This window comes from Eptesicus fuscus, chromosome 3 (genome assembly GCF_027574615.1).
Source record: "Eptesicus fuscus isolate TK198812 chromosome 3, DD_ASM_mEF_20220401, whole genome shotgun sequence".
In the NCBI taxonomy this organism is placed as follows: domain Eukaryota; kingdom Metazoa; phylum Chordata; class Mammalia; order Chiroptera; family Vespertilionidae; genus Eptesicus; species Eptesicus fuscus.
The window spans coordinates 70,854,986-70,875,979 of NC_072475.1; the positions used below are offsets into that span (position 1 = coordinate 70,854,986).

Here is a 20,994-nt window from a genome sequence, read left to right on the forward strand (position 1 = left end):
AGTCAAGGCACTAACATGCCAAGGTGATATGGATGTCAAAGAAGGGTGTCTCTGTGTCCCCTCCCTCCAGAAATTTATTGTCTGGCCCTGATTGAAGGAGATAAGATTGCCTAAAAATAGGCTCATTGTGGCCAGCAGCGAGAGGACTAGAGTCAGTGTGACCTTCAGGATAGACACTGCCTAGGTAAATGATGCTGTTGTCACACCTCCATCTACCCATCTACAGCTGTCATTTGAAAATTTCCCTCCCTGCTTCCCAAAGGTACTGCCCTCCCTCGTGGTTTTGCACATCTCAACCACTAAGCAATTTATAATGCAAAGCTACCTTCCTGCACTCAAAGGCTGAACACATGCTTGTTGAATAGCAATAGAGTAGTTAACATTGATTGAAATTTTACTATGCACCAGACACTGTACTGACTTCATTTACATACAGTCTTCACATTGTCCAGGAGAGAAATTAAGAACCTGTATTAGGACAAAGACTGAGACATAACTTCTTCATTGAGGATATTTTGTAGGTAAAACCAGAAACTCACTCAATGTAATTTAAATTTTAGGTGACAATAGGACTTAATGGAAGGTTATCGAAAGATCTTATGGAAACCAAAGGCAGGAGTTGAATCTAGGTCTCAAGAGGTACTGTAACCATAAAACTTCTGAGAACATAAGCAAGCGATCTCTCTTTCCCTATTGCTGCTTCTCCTTATTCTTGTGATTCCCTCTCTGTTGAGGCTTCTACTGATTACCAGGCTTTGGCACCATGTCACAATGCCAGTCTCAACCCCCAAGTTTGCAATACTTCATCCAAGCAAAATTCCCAGACTGAGAATGGCACCTCAGTCCCAAATCTGTATTCCAGGGAAAGATGGCCTGATTGCCTTTGATTGGATCAGGTACTCACATCTGGTGTAATCAGGTGGGCCAAGTCACCAGTGTCACCTTAGAGTCATGACAGCTTGAGGTTTGTGCCTGTGGATGATGGCAGGCACTGCTCAGAGAAGTGTGTGGGCTCAGCAGGCCCTCCAGACCAAGTCTGCTAAAAGTGGATAAGAATCTTATCATTACAGAATCAATAGAACTTGTTAGCCAATTGAATGTGGGCATGAGAGACATGCAGAAATTGGAAATGACTCTTAGGGTTCTATGTTGGGGGACAAAGAGAACCATTGAACTGGTAAACAGCGGAGGATGAGGGAGCCTGTGAAAAAACAATGTGATGAAAAGATCTTTCATGTCAAGAAAAACATAACAAGGTCTAAGGTTTTAGTTGAGGGTGAGCTGCAGTCCAGCCTCCACAGTTTCCCCTAAACTCTCCCATTGTGATCTTTGCCACATGACTACCAGTGTGGGGATATTTTTCTCTACAAATTTGCCTAATGTGTAGCCATATTTTAAGACAGAAGGAACTCCTTCCCCCCCACCACGCCCAACCCAATCCTAATCTACCACTAAAAGGGCAGAGTGTGTTTGTATTATACATCATTGTACACACACACCCAGCCCATGTTGGCAGTTATAGATGGGAAGTAAATATATATTTAATGGGAGAATAGATGGACATTTTTAAAAAGCTATTTACAAAAATGTCTAAATATTTTGTAGAGAGAAGCACAAAATGCAATCATCATAAAAACAGCTAATTTTTGTTGTTGTTGATAATCCTCACTCAAGGATATTTTTCCATTGATTTTTAGAGAGAGTGGGAGGGATGGGGAGAGACAGAGAGAGATATATCAATGTAAGAGAGACACATTGATTCGTTTTCTTCTGCACGCACTCTGCCCAGGGCCAGGGATCGAGCCTGCCACCAAGGTACATGTCCTTGATCGGAATCAAACCTGGGACCCTTCAGTCCACAGGCCAATGCTCTGTCCATTGAGTCAAACCTGATAGGGCAAAAACAGCTAATTTTTAAAAAAATTCTTAAAATATTTTTCTTTTTTAAAAAATTTTTTTTTTATTGATTTGAGAGAGGAAGAGAGATAGAAACATCAATGATGAGAGAGAATCATTGATCGGCTGCCTCCTGCATGCCCCCCCCACTGGGTATCGAGCCTGCAACCTAGGCATGTGCCCTTGACTAGAATCGAACCCGGGATCCTTCAGTCCGCAGGCTGACGCTCTATCCACTGAGCCAAACCATGTAGGGCACTCAATGCTCTAGTCTTAAAAGTAAGATGACCAACTTGTCCCAGTTTACCTGGGACTTACCTGGTTTGAGCATTGGAAGTCCCAAGTCCTGTGAAATGTTTCAGATCCTAGCTACCAGGATGGCCCATCACCCAGGATAATGTCACCTCTCACATGGCAGGTGTTTTTTTTTTATTTCCTATCAAGGGCAGCTAGATTTGGACCAACATGATCCTTTCTAGGTCAAGATCAAAAGCTCACATTTTAACTGTCCCTTCCACACAAGGCCTTCCCACTCCTCATCTTTACCTTGTTAACTAGGTAACTAAGATACATTTAATTCTGGAAATTGCATTATATCAGTGCAAATGGAAGAGTGGTGGTTTATACAGAACTTGGTCTCTGAAAAAGTGAATGCTGAAACACTCACTGAGCTAAACAGAACAGGAGGAGTTTGGCTGTACTACAAACAGAATGACACTACACATCAGTATCTAAGGCCTCTCTGAGTTCAACTTCCTGATAGTAATGTTGTCTAAGTAACCTGTGAATAATAGAGACAAGTAATCTGAACTTTGTAGTTACCAAAATGGTGTACCTTTGTTGCTGATTTAAAAATTGCCATTCCAAGTCATCTGTTCTCTCAGGTGTGAGATGTCCATATGTCTCTATTTGCGTGGGGTGGTATCAGATTATGTCTGTTGCCCGCATTTAATTATTTCTAGCACCCCCTTTCACTATCAAAAGTGTCCCAGTATAAAAAAAAGTATGTCCATGTTTGGATAATAAATAATATGGTCACCACACTTACGGGCATAGCTATCTGACTCTCAGAGCCTAGTCACCCCAGTACGAGCTGACAAATCGAGCTCCTAAATGTTCCAAGGGCCCCCCAGGCCCAGATGTGAGGAAGTCAGGCAGTGTGCAGACAGCCCTGTGCCTTATTCCTTCCTCTCCTCTGCTGGCTCTCCAGCCCTACTCCCTTCTCTATTCTGCCTCTTTGATATATTTACTGCCAGATAAAAGTTTACAATGGATCTCAGAATCTCTTGACAAAAATGTGCCCAAATACCAGTCTCAAATTTAATTTCCTCTCCATATTTAGATTAACTTAACATTCTGAAAGAACTACACTTGGTTCTGTATTCATCTATGTTTCTCTATCATGATTAAAATATGCCTCCTGTTTATTTTGCTGGCAAGGTTAATTTTGTTTAATTTTTGGAGAGTTTGGGCTCTTTCATTTACTATTTTAAGGTGTTGATATGGCTGTGCTGTGACAAGGGTGTTATTCCATAAAGTTCTAAAGCCACGTGTGCAACATGAAACTAAAGGGACCCAGACGAAGATAAGAGCATTGGGTTAATGGATGCAGGGGGAGGCCAGGGAGGAAGGAGGATTCTGGTCCTTCCTTTGCTCAGGTGGGTCATTCTCTTAGCCTCAGTTACCTACCTGTGAACAGTTGTCAGTTTCCTCCTATCTAGTGCTGCTTCCTGCACATACTGTTTCCTGTATACCTTTAAATATGCTAAGTGGTCCAGACTAGCAAAGAGATTTGCACAGCTGTGTGCTCTGTGTTTTGATGTGATTGCTTTATCCTTGACTATAATAAGAACTACTTTTAAAAATCTGTTAAAGTACATACACATGCCACAAATCGAAACAGACCGGAATGGTATGAAGTGAATGGTAACTGTCTCCTTCTCTGACCCATATCCTGTTCCCACTCCCTAAATACTCATTTCTTAGGTATTCTTCCAGGAAATCTGTACACATACTCACACCCACAGACACGCACACACATATTATGAGTATCTTCTGTATCCAAATCTACTTCCTGAGCCCTTCTGTCTCCTGAGTGCAAAACACCAGGAAGCCAGGCGTAGTGGGAGGAGGAGGATGCAGTTTAGCTCTCCCACAAATATGGACTCGCAATGTGTCTCCCTGACTACGGCTTCTCCCTGCTTCAATGACCTCAAATATGCTGCCAGAGCCATTTTCCTAAAATCCTGCTATCCTCGGATCCCTGCTCAGAGTGTATGATGTTTCCTGCTGTCTAGTTTAAATTTTTCCACCTAACTTTCAGAGCTTTCCTTTATCTTGCTCTATTCTATATAGTCAAGTCTTAATTCTTCTTCTTCTGAATACTCACCTACATAAAGGCCAATTTTATCTTTTTCTCCTGGGAAATGCTACCCTCAGTGCCATGTCTGGATGTGCTTCTCTTGAGTACCTTTTCACCTGTCGACCTCAAGAAATGTCCCCACAGATTAGGACTAGTCCTTGCATTGTGTAAGTGAGGAAACTGAGCCTCAAGAGGGTGGTTTCCTATAAGCCACATGCATCTTTTCTGGTAGAGATGAAACTAGCTCTTAGACTGGACCGAAAGTCTTACTATTGGTCTTTGCTTTAAACTACACTGCTTAGATCCCATAGATGGTATCACTGCACACACTAAATCACCACAAGAAAGGAGTAGATTAAGTGAAACACATTGCTTTATTATCACCCCTGTGTAGTGAAACACATTGCTTTATTATCACCCCTGTGTGAGATAGAAAGTGACTGCAGTTCATTTGGCGGGGTAGACCATGGTGCTGATCAGTCCTTGAATGGGGCACTGGAGGAGCTAAGCAATGATGGCAAGTCCTTCTCTAGCTCCTCATCTGTAAAATGGAGCTAATGATATTAGCCATGCAAGCTTGAGGAGAGGGGGCAAAGCCTGAGACATTTTTTGTCAATTAGAGAGAATAACCTCTCATTTTGGATCATGGTGGCCCAGATGCCACTTCTGCTCCACCATGGTATCAAATGTGAAGTAAAGTGTTTGTTTGGTATAGAGTGTTTGACTTTCGCCCTGATGCTTTGCCCAGCAACCCCGTCCCTCCAAGACTGGAAATGTTTGAGCCCCGGAACTCCTTTACTCACACCAGCTCATCCTTCCACCACACAACCTGCTTCCCACCTCCAGCACGTGCTTCCCACTGCTGGCCTAGGCCAGCTTCCTAAATGCCTGTCTGCCAGTGGTCCTTTATCCTGTCCACCCCTAGACACTCACCTCTGTTGGGGTACCCTTTCATTCCTTTACTCTCTAACGCTGAACACCTGTGAAATAACTTCTCCCTTCTGTCACCACCATCTGGTTACAATGCTCCATCTGCCTAGACGCACCTAGAAACCTGAAAGCCCTTCTTCCACTCCTAACAAGAGACCTTGAGTCCAATTTTATCGTCAACTTGATGCATGTCAGAGAGAGGGGCAGAGATAGTTAAAAAGGAAACCTAACCTTTTGGGTCTATATTTAGTGCCTGATGCCTCATTTCCACTTTTTTTTTTCCCCCATACCTGTCTGCTGCAGAGTGAACCCTTTCAGTTCACTTTTAGGGCTCAGCATTGGGGTGGATCCCTTTAAGAAGGATGGATCTGTCAGAGCTTGGAGAGGCTGTGACCTTCCTCAGAACAAGCAAGGCTGAGCTGCTTCTGCTACAGGCCACGGCCTTTGATGCTAAGACTCATCGTGGTGACTGCTGGCTTCACTTTATTTTACTGCTGCCAGGTGGCAACTGAGATATTTGATTGGTTGAGAACCATCATCTGGAGATCAACTTAACCCACCTCTGTGAACCTCTGAGCAGTTGAGGAGCCCAGAGTGTCCAGGGTCTGGATGGAGGTTTGCAGAGAAGAGGAGGAGTGCTGGGAGGCACCCAGGTGCAGGCCCTGCTTACTTGGCCATAAAACATGTTTTCTTTTCCAGGAAACACTGTTATAGTACAGATATACAGATAGTGACCCCAGGTAAAGCCTTTCTGAGAAACCTCCTAGTTGTCAATGGATAATAGAGGGAGGGGACTGAGACTTAGATTGTCGGTTGGGCTTGTTTACTGTAAAGAAGACTGGAAAAAACTGGGAAGGCAGGAAAAACAGGCCATCTTTGGCCCCTTCGAAATTTACTAGTGTTGGAGTTTGCCCTCTGGCTCTCTTCTAGGTCAATAGGGTCACTCAGCCAACATTAAACAAAAGATAATTGGGAGACTTGCTCACTCTGATAAATAATTTATTGGTAGTGACAGGCAAAAACAAAGGTTAATGAGGATTTAGCCTCAAGATAAAGGCTAAGTGCTACATGAAAATCTCTAAATAAATGATGTGTTTTCCCCTCGCCCTTTTCATGTCTGGGCTGCATGGCCATCTTCTGAATTCCAATTTAATTGGAGATTTGGAATCAGATTCACAGTGTAATCTAGCATCAAGCCATCTACATATCTCAATTCCAAAATGATTCAATAGTGTAACATAAATACTGACTGAGCGTTGTTCTAGTACTCAAAATTAGTCAACATCAGGCTTTAATATGACCAATTAGAATTCAAGCCAGTTATGTAGGACATTATATTTCCATCATAGACCAGTTCTGGATCAGTTCCCAGTTTCCAGCCATTGAATTTCATTACTGTGATTGCATTTCAGCGAAGCTAATTATAATCCATCAAATCAAATACAACAACAAACTATCCCTGAGGTCAGAGCTGGTCATGCAGAAGCTTATCACAGGTAGTGAGATAACAGAGGACCAGACCATAGCGATTCCAGAGAGAAAATCAAAATCAAGCCCAGGCTCTAGAGATAATTGGATGATACATTTAGTAGGCTCAGTTGGCACTCTAAATAATTACTTAAAATATAACAACCACATAATTTTTAATTAATTATTTTATTTTTTTTGCCTAATTATTCTTCCTCATAGAAATGCACTGGCAGCAAAAATATGAGAGTCAGCAAAAGTTTTTCACCCCCCTGGGCTAGCAGACAATACATTATGGTTTGTGGAACTCAGGCCAAGTGAAAGCAGTGTGATAAATGTATTTTGCAAGTAGTCTTGGGATCAAATTCCCTGTCCTTGATGTTCTCTAGCTGTGTAATTAGAGCAAATCACTTCTTACTGAGCTTCCGTTTCCTCATCTGTCAAACCATATAATACTTACTCTGTCTGCCTTCATCTATGAGGATCAAATGAGACAGTAAATGGGGAAAACAAACACAATGCAATAGGGTGACACCTGGGACAGGAAACTAGAATTGCTGGGTGTCAGAAAATGTGCTTTTAGAGATAAAGAAAAAACACCACCCCAAAGCCAAATGTAAATGACTTTTATATAAGGACTGGTAGATAATCTACTTAAAATCACTACAAAACTGAATATAGGATTATCCCAATTTTGATCAGTACTCTAGAAAAAAAGGCTTGAAAGAAATGCTTCACACAGATAATAATGGTTTTCTGAGTTCCATCATAGGTGATATTTTAAATTTTTTTCATATTTTTAAAGTTTTCTTCAATAGACAAATGTTACCATTATATTGGAAAAGATATTTAATCATCTAAAATTATGAAATCAAATGGGCAGACCTTTGAATTTACAGATGAGAAAACATAGGCCCAAAGAAACAAGAAATGAGACCATTCTTTATATTTTACTAGAGGCCCGGTGCATGAAATTTGTGCACTGGGGAAAGGGAGTATTCCTCAGTCCAGCCTGCCTGCACCCTCTCCAATCTGGGACACCTCAGGGGATGTCTGACTGTTGGTTTAGGCCCGATCCCTGTCAGACATCCCTCTCACAATCCGGGACTGCTGGTTCCTAACCACTCATTTCCCTGCCAGACTGATCACCCCCTAACCACTCCCCAGCCAGCCTGATCGACACCTAACTGCTCCCCTGCCGGCCTGATTGCCCCAACTGCTCTCCCCTGCCAGCCTGGTCACCCCTAATTGCCCTGCCCTGCTGGGCTGGTCGCCCCTAACTGCCCTCCCCTGCGAGCCTGGTTGCCCCCAACTTCCCTCCTCTGCAGGCCTGGTCCCCCCCAACTGCTCTTCCCTGTAGGCCTGGTCCCCCCCAACTGCTCTCCCTTGCAGGCCTGGTTGCCCCTAACTGCCCTCCCCTGCCAGCCTGGTTCCCCTCAACTGCCCTCCCCTGCAGGCCTGCTCCTCCCCAACTGCCCTCCCTTGCAGGCCTGATAGCCCCTAACTGCCCACCCCTGCCGATCTAGTCGCCCTTAACTGCCCTCCCCTTCAGGCCTGGTCACCCCCAGCTGCCCTCCCTTGTAGGCCTGGTAGCCCCTAACTGCCTACCCCTGCCGATCTGGTCCCCCCTAACTGCCCTCCCCTGCAGGCCTTGTCCCCACCCCCCAACTGCCCTCCCCTGCAGGCTTGGTCTCCCCCCCCCCAACTTCCCTCCCCTGCCAGCCTGGTCGCCCCCAACTGCCCTTCCCTGCCAGCCATCTTGTGGCAACCATCTTTGACCACATGGGGGTGGCCATCTTGTGCGAGGGTGTGAGGGTCAATTTGCATATTACCTCTTTATTATAAGAATTACTAGGAAAGCCAGGTGTCCTCATTCAAATCCATTGCTGTCTCCTTTCCATCTCTGTAATTACTTATGAATGCAAAGGATTGAAAGTTGACTGAGTTAATTTACTTCATCTTCAAAAACATCCCCGTCAAGGCCTGGGACTCAGATAGGTAAAAGTTTCAGAAAATTCTTCTCTCTCATGGTTTCTAAGGGTGATTAAAAACAATTGTTAATTGAGAGGCAGCTGATGAACCTGATGATTGAGAGAAACAATGTAGGAAAAAGAGCTTAGCCTATGAGATAGAGGGAGCATGTTGTATTGGAAACACTCTGATTTAGGAGGTAGGTGATCTAATTTCTGGACATTAGCCTAATGACTGCCACTAATTAGCTATCTATGACTATGGACAATTCTCTCTCTCTCCTCTCTCTCTCTCTCTCTCTCTCACTCTCTCTCTTTCTTTTAATCCTCACTCCAGGATGCCTTTCCATTGATTTTCAGAGAGAGTGGAAGAAGGAGAGACAGACACATCGATGTGAGAGAGACACATCAATGGTTGCCTCCCACAAATACCCCACGAGGCCCAGGGACTGAGCATGTAATTCAGGTACCTGTCCCCAACCAGAATTAAACCTGGGACCCTTCTGTCTGCAGTTGGCACTCTATCCACTGAGCCAAACCAGCCAGAGCTGGGCAACTTTCTTAATCTCTTTCCTTTGGTTCTTTTTCTTTAAAAAGAAAAAAAGGTGGGGGGGGGGGGGGGGGCGCGAAGGGAAGAATCTGTGCCAGGTGATAGCCATGTTTTTTTCCAAGTGAAAACATTTGGTTTAAAATACAGTGTATTTACCTTAAATATACAATATGTATGCAAAATGGGTGCTTTTCATAAACAAGCCTGTTTTCATAGAAATAACACAAAGCAAGATCCGTTTTTGCAAAATGAGTCCAAAAGAATAGATACAATGCAAGCCCAGTATTTAAAATGCAAATAACAAGTAGAAGCAAATACAAAATCAGTCAACTAAGAATAAAAAAATCTTCTGGCCCAGCAGTTTTAGTGATGAATTGGTTGCAATCAGGGAACCGGAGAAGGGAGCACAGTGTCGATGGTGAAGGTAAGAAAGTAGTGAGCAAAAGAATGTTGCCCAACTTCACCTCCTTCTCACACATTCTGTCCCAAAGTCTGTTTCCCACCTCTTGGGCATCTGGTGAGAGCCCTGTCCTGAAGCCTTCAGACTAGAAGCTTTTGTAATTCATGTGTCAGCAGAGGTGGTGGTGACAAAGTTGGTGTTACCACCATGGTTGCAGCAAGGTTTCATCTGTGCCACGAGGTCAGATTTCCCCCTTCCAGCCAAATGCTATCTACTTGAGAAGCTGTAACAGGAGATTTCTGTGAGCTTCTGGTAAGACTCACTTTGCTTTAAGTCTGTTTCTCATTCATCTTCCCTGGCTATCTGTCTCAGGTGGCAAAGATCTTGAGAAGCTGCCTCAGGTGTGTATGAAATTCTGCCTCATTGTACCAGAAACCTCTTATTGGTTAATTGTTTTGTGGAGGGCTACTTTGCTTGGATGGGTCTTGGGATCATGAGGAGACTGAGAAGAGAAAAATAATACATGGGAAAAATGATCAGAACCAGTTATGCTGCATGACAGATATAACCCCATGTTCTCTCTCCTCAACCTTCCCCCTCCAATTCTAGCATGTAATTCCCTTGGCAGGCTTTCATTCCAAAATTAAAACTAAGGGCTAGCCCTAGCCTCTTTGGCTCAGTGGATAGAGCATTGGTCTGTGGACTGAAGGGTCCAGGTTTGATTCCAATCAAGGGCATGTACCTCGGTTGCAGGCTCCTCCCCAGCTCGGGCCCTGGTTGGGGTGAGTGCAGGGAGCAACCAATTGATGTGTTTCTCTCACATCGATGTTTCTCTCTTTCCCTCTCTCTTCCACTCTCTGAAAATCAATGGAAAAATATCTTCATGTGAGAATTTAAAAAACAACAATTACGGGCTAAAGAAATCCTAAAGGACAGACATGACTACTAACCCAGATTTTCACTAAGTTGTAACCAGACCTTTCTGAGTGCAGTTTTTGGAGGAGAGCTGGGAAGGGTCAAAGCACCTAGACAATTTCCCAGGATCTGGGGCTGTGAGAAGAAGGTAAGTGCTGGGGTTGGGAGGAGTAGGTAAGCTTTGAGCAGGGAAATTTCTGGTAGCAAAATGGCGTATGATGCTCCCAACCTCTGCTTGCTGAAATGTTTCTTGTTCCTACACAGTCATTGTGTGGATGTTTTTCAGGATAACCTTTCATAATTTTATTGATCTTTGCAATTACCTATTTGATGATTCTGAGTCAACAAGCAGAATTAGCAGAAACAAGGTCATACCTATCAGTATGAAAGTGTCTAACATATTTTGCGTGTAATCCATATTTTTTTCCTCTATAGAGAAGAAGAAATGCTGGATTCATGATAGCAAGAACACTTACGTTGAGGCTGAGGTTAAGGGGAGTGGAGATGATGGCAAAATAATTGTTGAGACAACAGATGGAAAGGTAAAGCAATCATTATTTTATCTCAGGAATGACTAGTTTCTCAATTTAATAAAATAATATTTTCTTTAATAATGTAATTAAGAATCTGTTGTAGGAGGTAGCACTGATAACCTTAGGAAACCTCATTTATCTTTAAGAATCTTGTCCACTCACTACCAAAGATTTTATGACAGCCCTGGCTGGTGTTCTCACTGGTTAGAGCATTGGCCTGTGCATGGAAGTGTCATGGATTCAATTCCTGGCCCCAATTGGTGTGCCTAAAAATCAATGGAAAAAATACCTTTGGGGGAGTATTAACAGCAACAAAAGATTTAATGACAAACATTGAGTAAATCAGAGTGAACCCATAGCTGTTGTCAAGATCATTGACTCTGGAACTCACAACTTCTTTCATCAATGTTTCAAGTTTTGTTTTGTTGTTTTGTTGTTTTGTTATTTTTTGTTTGTTTGTTTGTTTTCAGTTTACTATGCATCTTTTTCTAGATGATTTTTTAAAGTTTTTTTTTTTTTTATAAAGGTGTCCCCTGGAGTGAATAGTGACCGAAGGCACTACGAAGCAATTATGTTTAAGGGATCAAGAAAAAGGGGTAATTTGAATAAGAATAGCACAGTGTCAGAGAAGCCAAGAGATGTGGGGATGGTCAGTAATGTTGAATGCTAGGAGATTTAGGACTTGGAGAAAGCCTTGCATTTCAGAATTAGGAGGTCCCTTATGACCTCTGATAGAGAAGGTTGGGGCAAGTGTTAGGGCATAAGCTAGACTGTAAGGGGTCATACAGGGCATATGTAGTAAGGCTTGTTAACAGTCCCAACCCCTCTCCCTGTCACTAAAGCATTCAGAGCAGCAGGGTGATACTGAGATGGCCCACTCAGAACCTTTGCCTACATCACTGACCTCAGGTTGTCTGCCAGCCCCATGGCAGTGAGTGGAGCCCTATTTCTGTCCTGACTTGTGTGAATACCTCCTTGTAGATTTTACAGATGATTCCCTGCCCTTAATTCACTTCTCCAATATCCTTCCACTTCTGCCCCAACTGCATAACAAAAAGGTACAATATCCTATAGCATCCTTTAACAAACAGGCATAATCATTAGAAAGTTTGTCTTTCACAGCCTTATCTTTGTACTTGGACAATTTACGATCAAAAGCATTGCCATTTAAATTGTAAATGTCTGCCCTAGTTGGTTTGGCTCAGTGGATAGAGCGTCGGCCTGTAGACTGAACGGTCTTGGGTTCGATTCCGGTCAAGGGCACATGCCCAGATTGTGGGCTCAATCCCAGTAGGGGGCATGCAAGGAGGCAGCCATTCAATGATTCTCTCTCATCATTGATGTTTCTATCTCTCTTTCTCCCTCTCCCTTCCTCTCCGAAATCAATAAAAAATATATATTAAAAAAAGGAATGTTGTTAGTTTGTTAATAAAATTTTGTACTCGTATATGGCAAACTGAAATCTTTAAAAAATAAAAAATTGTAAATGTCTGGAGTCCACTCAAATTATTACTAATGGTGTCTTGATATGCCTTCCTAACAGTATCTGGACATAAAAAAAATCCAAATTAGGTAGACTTTTGTATAACTCACTAATGGAATTAGGGGAGGAATGTGACCCTTATCAACAAGAATATAAATAGGTAGGCAAAGGAAAATTCAGAATGTCCTGCATAAGGAAACAGAAAGACTCAATTAAGACCATTTGGCCTTGAGACAATCTCTTATTAAAAGAAAAAAAAATGTAGATTTGAATGTCTCTTTTCCATCATTGCTCATACCAACTTTTTAAAAACAACTTATAAAGATATTTATATACCATATACACTGAGTGGACAGATTATGATCTCTGAACGCATAATAATCTGGCCACTCAGTATATATATATTAGAGGCCTGGTGCATGAATTCGTGCATGGGTGGGGTCTGGCCAGGGGGAGGGGACATGGGCGGTTGGCCAGCCTGCCTGCTGGTCGAACTCCTGGTCGAGGGGACAATTTACATATTAGCCTTTTATTATATAGGATATACACTGAGTGGCCAGATTATTATGTGTTCAGAGATCATAATAATCTGGCCATTCAGTGTAGTTCACCTCTTTAAAGTATACAATCCCAAAGTTTCTAGTATATTTAAAGAATCGTGCAAACATCACCATAATCTAATTTTAGAATATTTTCATCATACCCCAAAGAAATCTTATACCCATTAGCAGTCAGTCCCCTGTCTCCCCTCAATTACCCCAGGCACCCACTGATCTACTTTCTTTCTCTGTAGATTTGCTGATTTTGGCATTTAAAAAAAAATAGGATCATACAACATATGATCATTTGTGTCTAGCTTTTTTCACTTAGTATAATGGTTTTGAGGTTCATTCATGTTGTAGCATGTGTCTGTGTTTCATTCCTTTTTATAGCTGAATAAAATTCCATAGTATGAATATACCACATTTTGTTTATTCATTCATCAGTTAATGGACATTTGGGTTTGTTTTGGCTATTATGTTGCCATGAAAATGAATGTGCAAGTTTTTGTACTGTAATTTCTCTTTGGTATCTACTTAGGAGTGAACTGCTGGGTCATATGGTAACTTCTATGTTTAGCTTTATGGGGAACTGCCTAACTGTTTTCCAAAGCAGCTGCATCATTTTATATTCCCACCAGCATGTATAAGTGTTGTAATTTCTTTACATCTTCACCAACACATGTTATGATCTACTTTTTATTATTAGCCATTCTAGTGGGTGTGAAGTAGTATTTTAATGTGACTTTATTTGTATTTTCCTAATGAATAATGTTGCATCTTTTCACATCCTTATAGGCCATTTGTATATCTTCTTTACAGAAATGTCTATTCAAGCCCTTAGCCCATTTTAATTAGCTTGTTGCTTTTTTGTTATTGGGTTGGAATAATTCTTTATATATTCTGGACACAAGTCCCTTATCAGATATATGAGTTGCAAATATTTTCTCCTAATCTGTGTCTTCATTACCCTTGTGGTGTCTAACTCAATTATATTAGGCATCCAGATGAGAGGGTTGCCTGTTCTGAACACATTCTCCAGATGTATATACGGTAAAAGACTTTACAAAAACAAACTGGGGTGTGTGTGTTGGTGAAGGTATGGGAAAGAGGATACATCTTGAACTAAGTCTGAAAGGGTGAATCTTCCTCCTTGTTTATTTCTAAACCTCCAGGCTACTAATATGTTGGGACATTTTGAGGGGCCAAATCATACATACGATGATATGTGTACTCTCAGAGGCAATCAGAGTTGGTGAGGAGCTGTCGGATTAGGGAAATGCAATTTAGAACATTTTGATTCAACAAAAACACTTTCTTAAACTTCCTCTTTGGGCAAGAAAAAAAGCATGGACAAGAGGAGCACCTGTTTCTTCCATTAGGGTTGGTTTAACTTCTTCTGGCCCCATCTTTTTCTTGACTTGAAAATTCTTTGCTCTACATGGCAAAATAAATAAGCATAGAAAAAAATAGAGAAATATATCTTAAATTTTTCTCTCTGCAGAGTCTGAATGTCAAGGAGGAGGAAGTTCAGCAGATGAATCCTCCACAGTTCGACGTGGTTGAAGACATGGCCATGCTGACTCACCTGAGTCAAGCTGATGTGCTACATATCTTGAAGGGGTGCCATGGCCACTGAGTGATCTACATTCCTATATATGCTTTATTGCTGAAATATGTATTATGTTGGCACTCATATTGGCAATGTCCCAGTCCTCTCTTAGGTGAAAATGATATCATCAAATTTAAGCATAGTCACATGGAGATAATCCTTGAGGAATGCCCCACTTTTATTTTGTCGGTATTAATATCCCTTCCCAGAAGTTGTAGAGCTGAAGTAAAAGCATGAGGCTTAGAGCTGATAGACCAGTGTCCAAATGCCAGCTCTGTCACTTACTGGTTAAGTTTCTTATCTTCTTGAAGTCACTGTTACAGTAAAGTGGGATAATAATGCCTGTCTCTCCAGGGTAGCTTAGAGAATTTAGTAAAAGAATGTAGTTCAGTGCCTAATACCTAGTAAGTGCTCAATAAATGGAATATTGTGGGGTGTGTTTTTTTTCCCATCATTAAATTGATGATGGTTGATTGCTGAGATTTTTTTATTTACTCAACACCTACTCAGCAGAAGCAGTGCAGAGCACATTAGGTTACAGTGATGGCATTTGGGATCCATTACTAGAGAAACCTTGACATGCAGCCAGCTTGCTCCTTGGCTGGTTGACTTACTGTGTAACTGTATTAGTTTCCCTGGGATGCTGTAACAAAATTACCACAAACTGAGAGTCTCAAAACAACAGAAATTTATTCTGTCACCGTTCTAGAGGCCAGAGTCCAAAATCAAATCAGCAGAGTCGCCACCCCCCAGAGCCTTTAGCTGAGAATCATTCCTTGCCTCTTTCTGTTTCTGGTGGCTATTGGCATTCCTTGTGGTCGTATCACTCCAATCTCTGCTTCCATCTTCACGTCGCCTTCTCCTCTGTCCTTATAAGGACACCAGCCACTGGATTTAAGGCCCACCCAGATATCATCTTGAGATCCTTAACTTAATTATATATGCTAAGATCTTTTTTCCAAATAAGATCATACTCATAGGTCCTGGGATTAGGACATGGACATATCTTTTGTGGCCATAACCATTACAGTGACTGAGTGACTCCCGTGAGCTATTTCCCTTCAATGCCTTAAACATCAGGTTCCTAATCTTGCTGAGGCCCAGATTCCGTCTGGCTTCAAATGCCTGCAAAATCTGCAGGCCAGCTGTTGGTTAGCATCTTCTCTGTCCGAAAGGTGTTTGTGTCAGACATGTTAGCAGTTAGGCTGTCTGCGGGGAAGAGGTGATCCCAGGGCCTGCTGTCACTCTAACCTGGTTCTACCTCGGCCTGTTAGGACTCCCTTCTCTGCGAGAATCCACAAGCTCTCTCCTTTCAGTGTTTTTACAAGTAAATATTCAAGCAAATGTTACCTGACAGTGAAAAAGCTGATAAGCCTGGAAGTATTTCTAACCTGTTTTCTGAAATCTTGTCTGAACTTCCCTCAGACCTGTTCGGGTCTCTTCTGTGTGAGCATAAGCCCCACCAGTGGCTTCCAGTGCATCAAAAGAAGTGGCGGCTTCCTACAAAGGGCTGAGGCGATCAGAGGGGCCCCCTCACATCTTCGGTGTTGCCGAGAACGCCTTTCAGGATACGCTTCACAGTAAGTGGCTGCCCTACAAAACGAAAGGTAAAAATATCTGATCCACTTTTCAGTGTCACCGAGAGACGTGCAGGCATTGTGAGGAGAGCGTGGCCTTTACAGCTACCTAATCACTTGAAGCCTCCTTTTCCTTCTGGATGAAACGTGGGCAAAATAAAGCCTACCTCCTAGGGTTATGAGGACATTAGCTCACACATCAAATTAAGTGAGGTAAAGCATTGAAAATGCTCGGCCCAGTGGCTGGCTCAGAGTGAGCCCCCTGTAGATGGCCTGCCAGAGTTTCTGGCGTAAAGCAGTTTTTCTGCAGCTATTATTACACCATGCTTCTTAAAAGGCTTAAAAATGTCAAAAATGTCAACCATTAGTCAGTTGCCGTTTGTATTTGGAACAAGAAAATAGGCCTAGAATTTATATGTTCTTATGACTGCCATACATAAGTGCAGGAAAAAAATATGTTTTACTCTGCACTATTTAAATGGACTCACCCCCGCCCCCCACCGTGCCCTAACCATATACAGAGAAAATCCCTTTCCTTGTATCTGACTTCAAATTGCAACCAAGGAAATTTTTACTAATTTTATGCCAAAACATAGAAGCTTTGCAAAAGGATGTTCTGACATTTTCTCCTGTTTTTCAGATGGAGAGAATCAGTCTGGAGTCTTCACACAAGTGTTTGCCTTGCCTTTTCCTTTTGGCCAGCAGTGAGAGTTCCACTGGAAACGGACTCCTCCACTTCCCTGGAAATAAAACACACATTAGCTGCCTATGAACTGTTTGCTCTTTAGATACGGACTATGTTCTGGGAAGGAATATGGTACCCAGGAAATGACTCCACATGGGGTGCCAGCCAGGCTGCCTCCATCATTCAGGAGATCCCTGAGAGCCCACATTGCACACACTGGCTTTAATCACCTTCTTAATAGAGACAGCTCCTATCCAATTAATCATTTTCACAAAGGTCTGGACCGGCTAATTAGGCAGAGAGACTATAAAACTCCAATGCGATGACCTAGGAACAGATAACCTGCTGCTATGGCAGCCTGATTGGGGCCGGCCAAGGTATATTAAGTAGTAGGAGCCCAAAGATGGTGAGGCTTGGAGGGAAGAGGACGGAAGGAAAGCATTCACTGATACCATATTGTATGTTAGTTTTGATGGGAAGAGCATGCACTGGCCAGGTGAAGTGTTACTGGTGGCAGAGGGGACAGGCTGAGACTCATGGGGCAGTGAAGGGCTCGAGTCCCTGGTCATCCTATGCAATGGTGATGCACCTCACGTGTTGAGGTCTCCATTGGCTTCAGCTCTTGCCAAGAAAAGTAATAGCATCCCAGAATCTTAGAGCTGAAATGGAAGGTAGAGTTCAGCCCTTTGCAGAGAGGATAGACTATGTTCTTAAATTTCACTTGGGGAAAGGCAGACCTTGATCCCGTGACACTTTGGGTGATGAGGCTGTACATTTATCATTGTGTTCTCCCCACATTACCACGTTAGCTGGTTACCAAAGGTAAAAGGGAAGTCTGAAGCTGCCTGGTGAAGTGACTGGTAGGCCCTCTTCTGAAGGAGATGGTTGGATCTGGCCAACTGGTAGCCTCAATATATGAAAATCTCTGAAACAGCTGGTAATGAGAAGACCTATCTCTAAGTAGTAGAGGCACTCAAGCTTTTTGTTAACAGGACCACGAGGAATAGGCTTCTTGTTTTTATAAATGTCTTTGATCTTTCCAGATTTTTGCTAATGATGTTTTTCCAGCCTGAGATGTCCTTCCTGTTCTACCAACAAATGAAATGTCTACATCTCCTTCAAGTCCCCTCTTAAGTTCCACTTTTCCATAAAACTTTCCCTTCTTGCCTTAGCCTATGTGGTTGAAATTATTTAACTTTCATTGCATTTTTAATCTGAACCAGTTAACTGTGTCACTGAATTTCCTGTAGTAAAGGAGAATCTGGTGCTGGAAAGACTGTGAACACAAAACACATTATCTGGTATTTTGCCACCATAGCAACCAAGAGTGAATCTAAGGAAAAGCTGGTAAGTATTCACATACCTTGGCAGAAAGATGAAGTGGCCCTACCCACTGGTCACAGAAGCTGTGCCATGTCTACTTATAGGGAAAAAGAAGGGAGAAGAACCAAAGAACAATTAGACGACTATGGAAAAGTCATTTTCCCCATTTTGTCTTTGCCTCTTGAGAGAATCATTAATGGCTCCAAACCAATAGCCCCAAAACATAAAATTACATAATTTGCTTCAAAGGGCAACTCTTTGTTGATTGGACCCTCTGAAAAATAGGCACTTAAGATACAAACCACATTCAATAAATGCTAGGGTCATCAGTGCCTTGAATGGCGATTTTTGATATTTCTGAATTCCTTTAGCTCTAGTGAGCAATCAGACTCCCAGAAATATGCGCCAACAGAAGTCTGCTTCCTTTGCCACTAACATCTGGATTAACTCTAACATCTGATGAATATCCCCTCAACCTAATCACATTCTGGGTTCTGAAAAACTTTACTTCTCTATTTAATTATCTGTATCCTTGGTGATTTTTCATTTTGCTTACTTTGTTTAGCTTCATTAACAGGTTTATGGGCTTTATAATAATTTGAGGATAACTAGGTCACAAGAGTTGGTGTGCAAAACAAAATTAGATAATACCGAGTGGAACTCAAAATCAACGAGTTATTGAGCTGTTAGAGCCTCACATCTTTCTGTCTGACATTGTTATTTTGCTTTTTAAATTCAATCCTGGTTGTTTTCTGCTGTTTTTACAAAGTAAGAAGTATATCAAAATAGCAAAACTGGTTCAGTTTTCGAACCATGAAAAGTTTCTTGTCCAATCAGTGAATTCCTGAATTTGATTGATTTCTTTAGGTGTCATTGGACACTATTAGATATAACTTCATTTTTGCATGCATTTTAGGTTGTTTGGCATGCATTTGTTTGTTTGGTGTAGCCATTTCACCTTATGATAATATACAACACAATACATAGTACATAACATTTTTATAAAAATCTTTGCTCATATAGTCCTTTTACTTATTCAAAGGATAATGCACCCATGATATTTTACAAGGGATATAGTATTTGCAAACCTATAAATTCTTGAATACCATATAACACCATAAAATAGGCTTTTGAGACTTAAAGACAAAAACCATTGCAATTAGGGTGCTGAGTGGTCATTCAGACTTGCTCTGTGTAGATGACCTGCTTTGGCCCTTCAGCCTGAGCACACATGATTAAAATTCAAGGTCAATACCATTACAAGTCTTTGCTTGACATGGACTTCTAGATTATGTAGAAATGGTAGCCAAGAAACATATAATTTAATAATGCCATTTTAGAAGAAAATGGCAGGCATGAGGATTAGATGAGAAGAGAGGGAGATTAACAATGGGGGGAAATATATGAAATGAAGTTTAAAATTAGGCCATGGTATTTGTTGTTCATTCTATAAAATATCCATTTTTGTTTCCTACTCAGGCCAATACCAACCAAAAGAGAAGCATTGCTGATAAATGAGCTCCCACATATATTCATAGGGGCATTTTATATTGTCAGACGCTTCATCCATCTATTTTTCTGAGTTCCCTTTCCAAAATAACATTTCATCACCAAATTTGGAAGCAGCTTTGACTCCTTGCTATCAAAGCCAAGATGAAAATTGGCCTGGGGATAGAGGGCTTGCCACATGACAGAATTCTGCTAAAAGCTTCATCACCTGTACTTCTCTTACCTGTATCTCAGGGGACTTTAGAAGATCAAATCAAACAAGTGAATCCTATCTTGGAAGTATTTGGAAATGCCAAAACCTTGAGAAATGACAACTCCTCTTATTTTGTAAGTAACATATATAAGAGCAGTATATAAGAGTCTTTAATTTTAAAGCAAGTGGAAAAATTCATGTCTGAGAACATAGGCATGAAGAAAATTTCTACCACATTAAAGAAGGTCCTTTGATTAAAGTTTATAACATTAGGTTCCCCCAAAAAACTACCCAGTATTATCATTAAGACAATTAAAACTAAATAGAAATAGTAGAAGCTCCTACTATTTTGTCACTTTCAGGAAGAAAATGTTTATTTTAATAGTTTCAAATTCCTTTCCATTACCAATAGAGTAAGTTTCTCCTTGACTCTGCTTGTTGTGCCAGTTGTTGGAGTACTCACTCCTTGAATCCTGCTCCACTATGCCAACTGTTGGTTCTGAGTCCCTCTGCCAGGGACTGGACCTTCTTGACGGAGAAGACATGAGAAGTCGTGGCTATATGAGAGAGTCTATTGTAGCCCAAGTAGCCATTGCTAACAAGGAGCCATCAGATAAAGTAGTTCTTCAAAGTAAAGTCCCAGAAAGTAGCCGCACACAGGCTAGTTAACATTATATCTTTCCTACACAGTAGCCTTCAACATAGGAGCTCTATGAACATAGTAGCCCGTCTAAGCAGCTGCCCTACATAAAAGCCACCTCAGAAAACTAGGAGCTATTACACAAAGTAGTCCAACCAGGCAGCCTCACATAACAGTAGCCACTTACTGGCTGTTCAGTAACATACCTTATACTAACTTAGACAAAAGAGGCTTTTTGCCAGATAATGACATCAGTCTTTGGGCTACAGAAAGGCACATCTGCGCAGTGCATACAGTGAAACTGCTGTGTCCTTGTACCTGACTATGGCAACTTGGCCTTGAACATCCTGACTAAAGTTCTCATGCTCAGATTGGCCTTGAACATCCAGAGTACTCTGAACAGGGTTCCC

The 20,994-nt window shown here is 41.8% G+C and overlaps 1 protein-coding gene across 1 annotated transcript in view; it reads left to right on the forward strand.

The window, feature by feature from the left end:
- Positions 1 to 4,214: 4,214 nt before the first annotated feature.
- The window catches only part of MYH15 (myosin heavy chain 15), a 165,839-nt gene continuing 149,059 nt past the window's right edge, over positions 4,215 to 20,994 (forward strand). The window contains 10 exon segments of the mRNA XM_054709813.1: positions 4,215 to 4,230; positions 5,531 to 5,650; positions 10,926 to 11,032; positions 14,550 to 14,705; positions 16,083 to 16,110; positions 16,113 to 16,136; positions 16,139 to 16,237; positions 16,875 to 16,908; positions 18,170 to 18,266; positions 19,986 to 20,078. Of these exon segments, the coding sequence (XP_054565788.1) occupies positions 5,551 to 5,650; positions 10,926 to 11,032; positions 14,550 to 14,705; positions 16,083 to 16,110; positions 16,113 to 16,136; positions 16,139 to 16,237; positions 16,875 to 16,908; positions 18,170 to 18,266; positions 19,986 to 20,078 (738 nt within the window). The 5' untranslated portion in view covers positions 4,215 to 4,230; positions 5,531 to 5,550.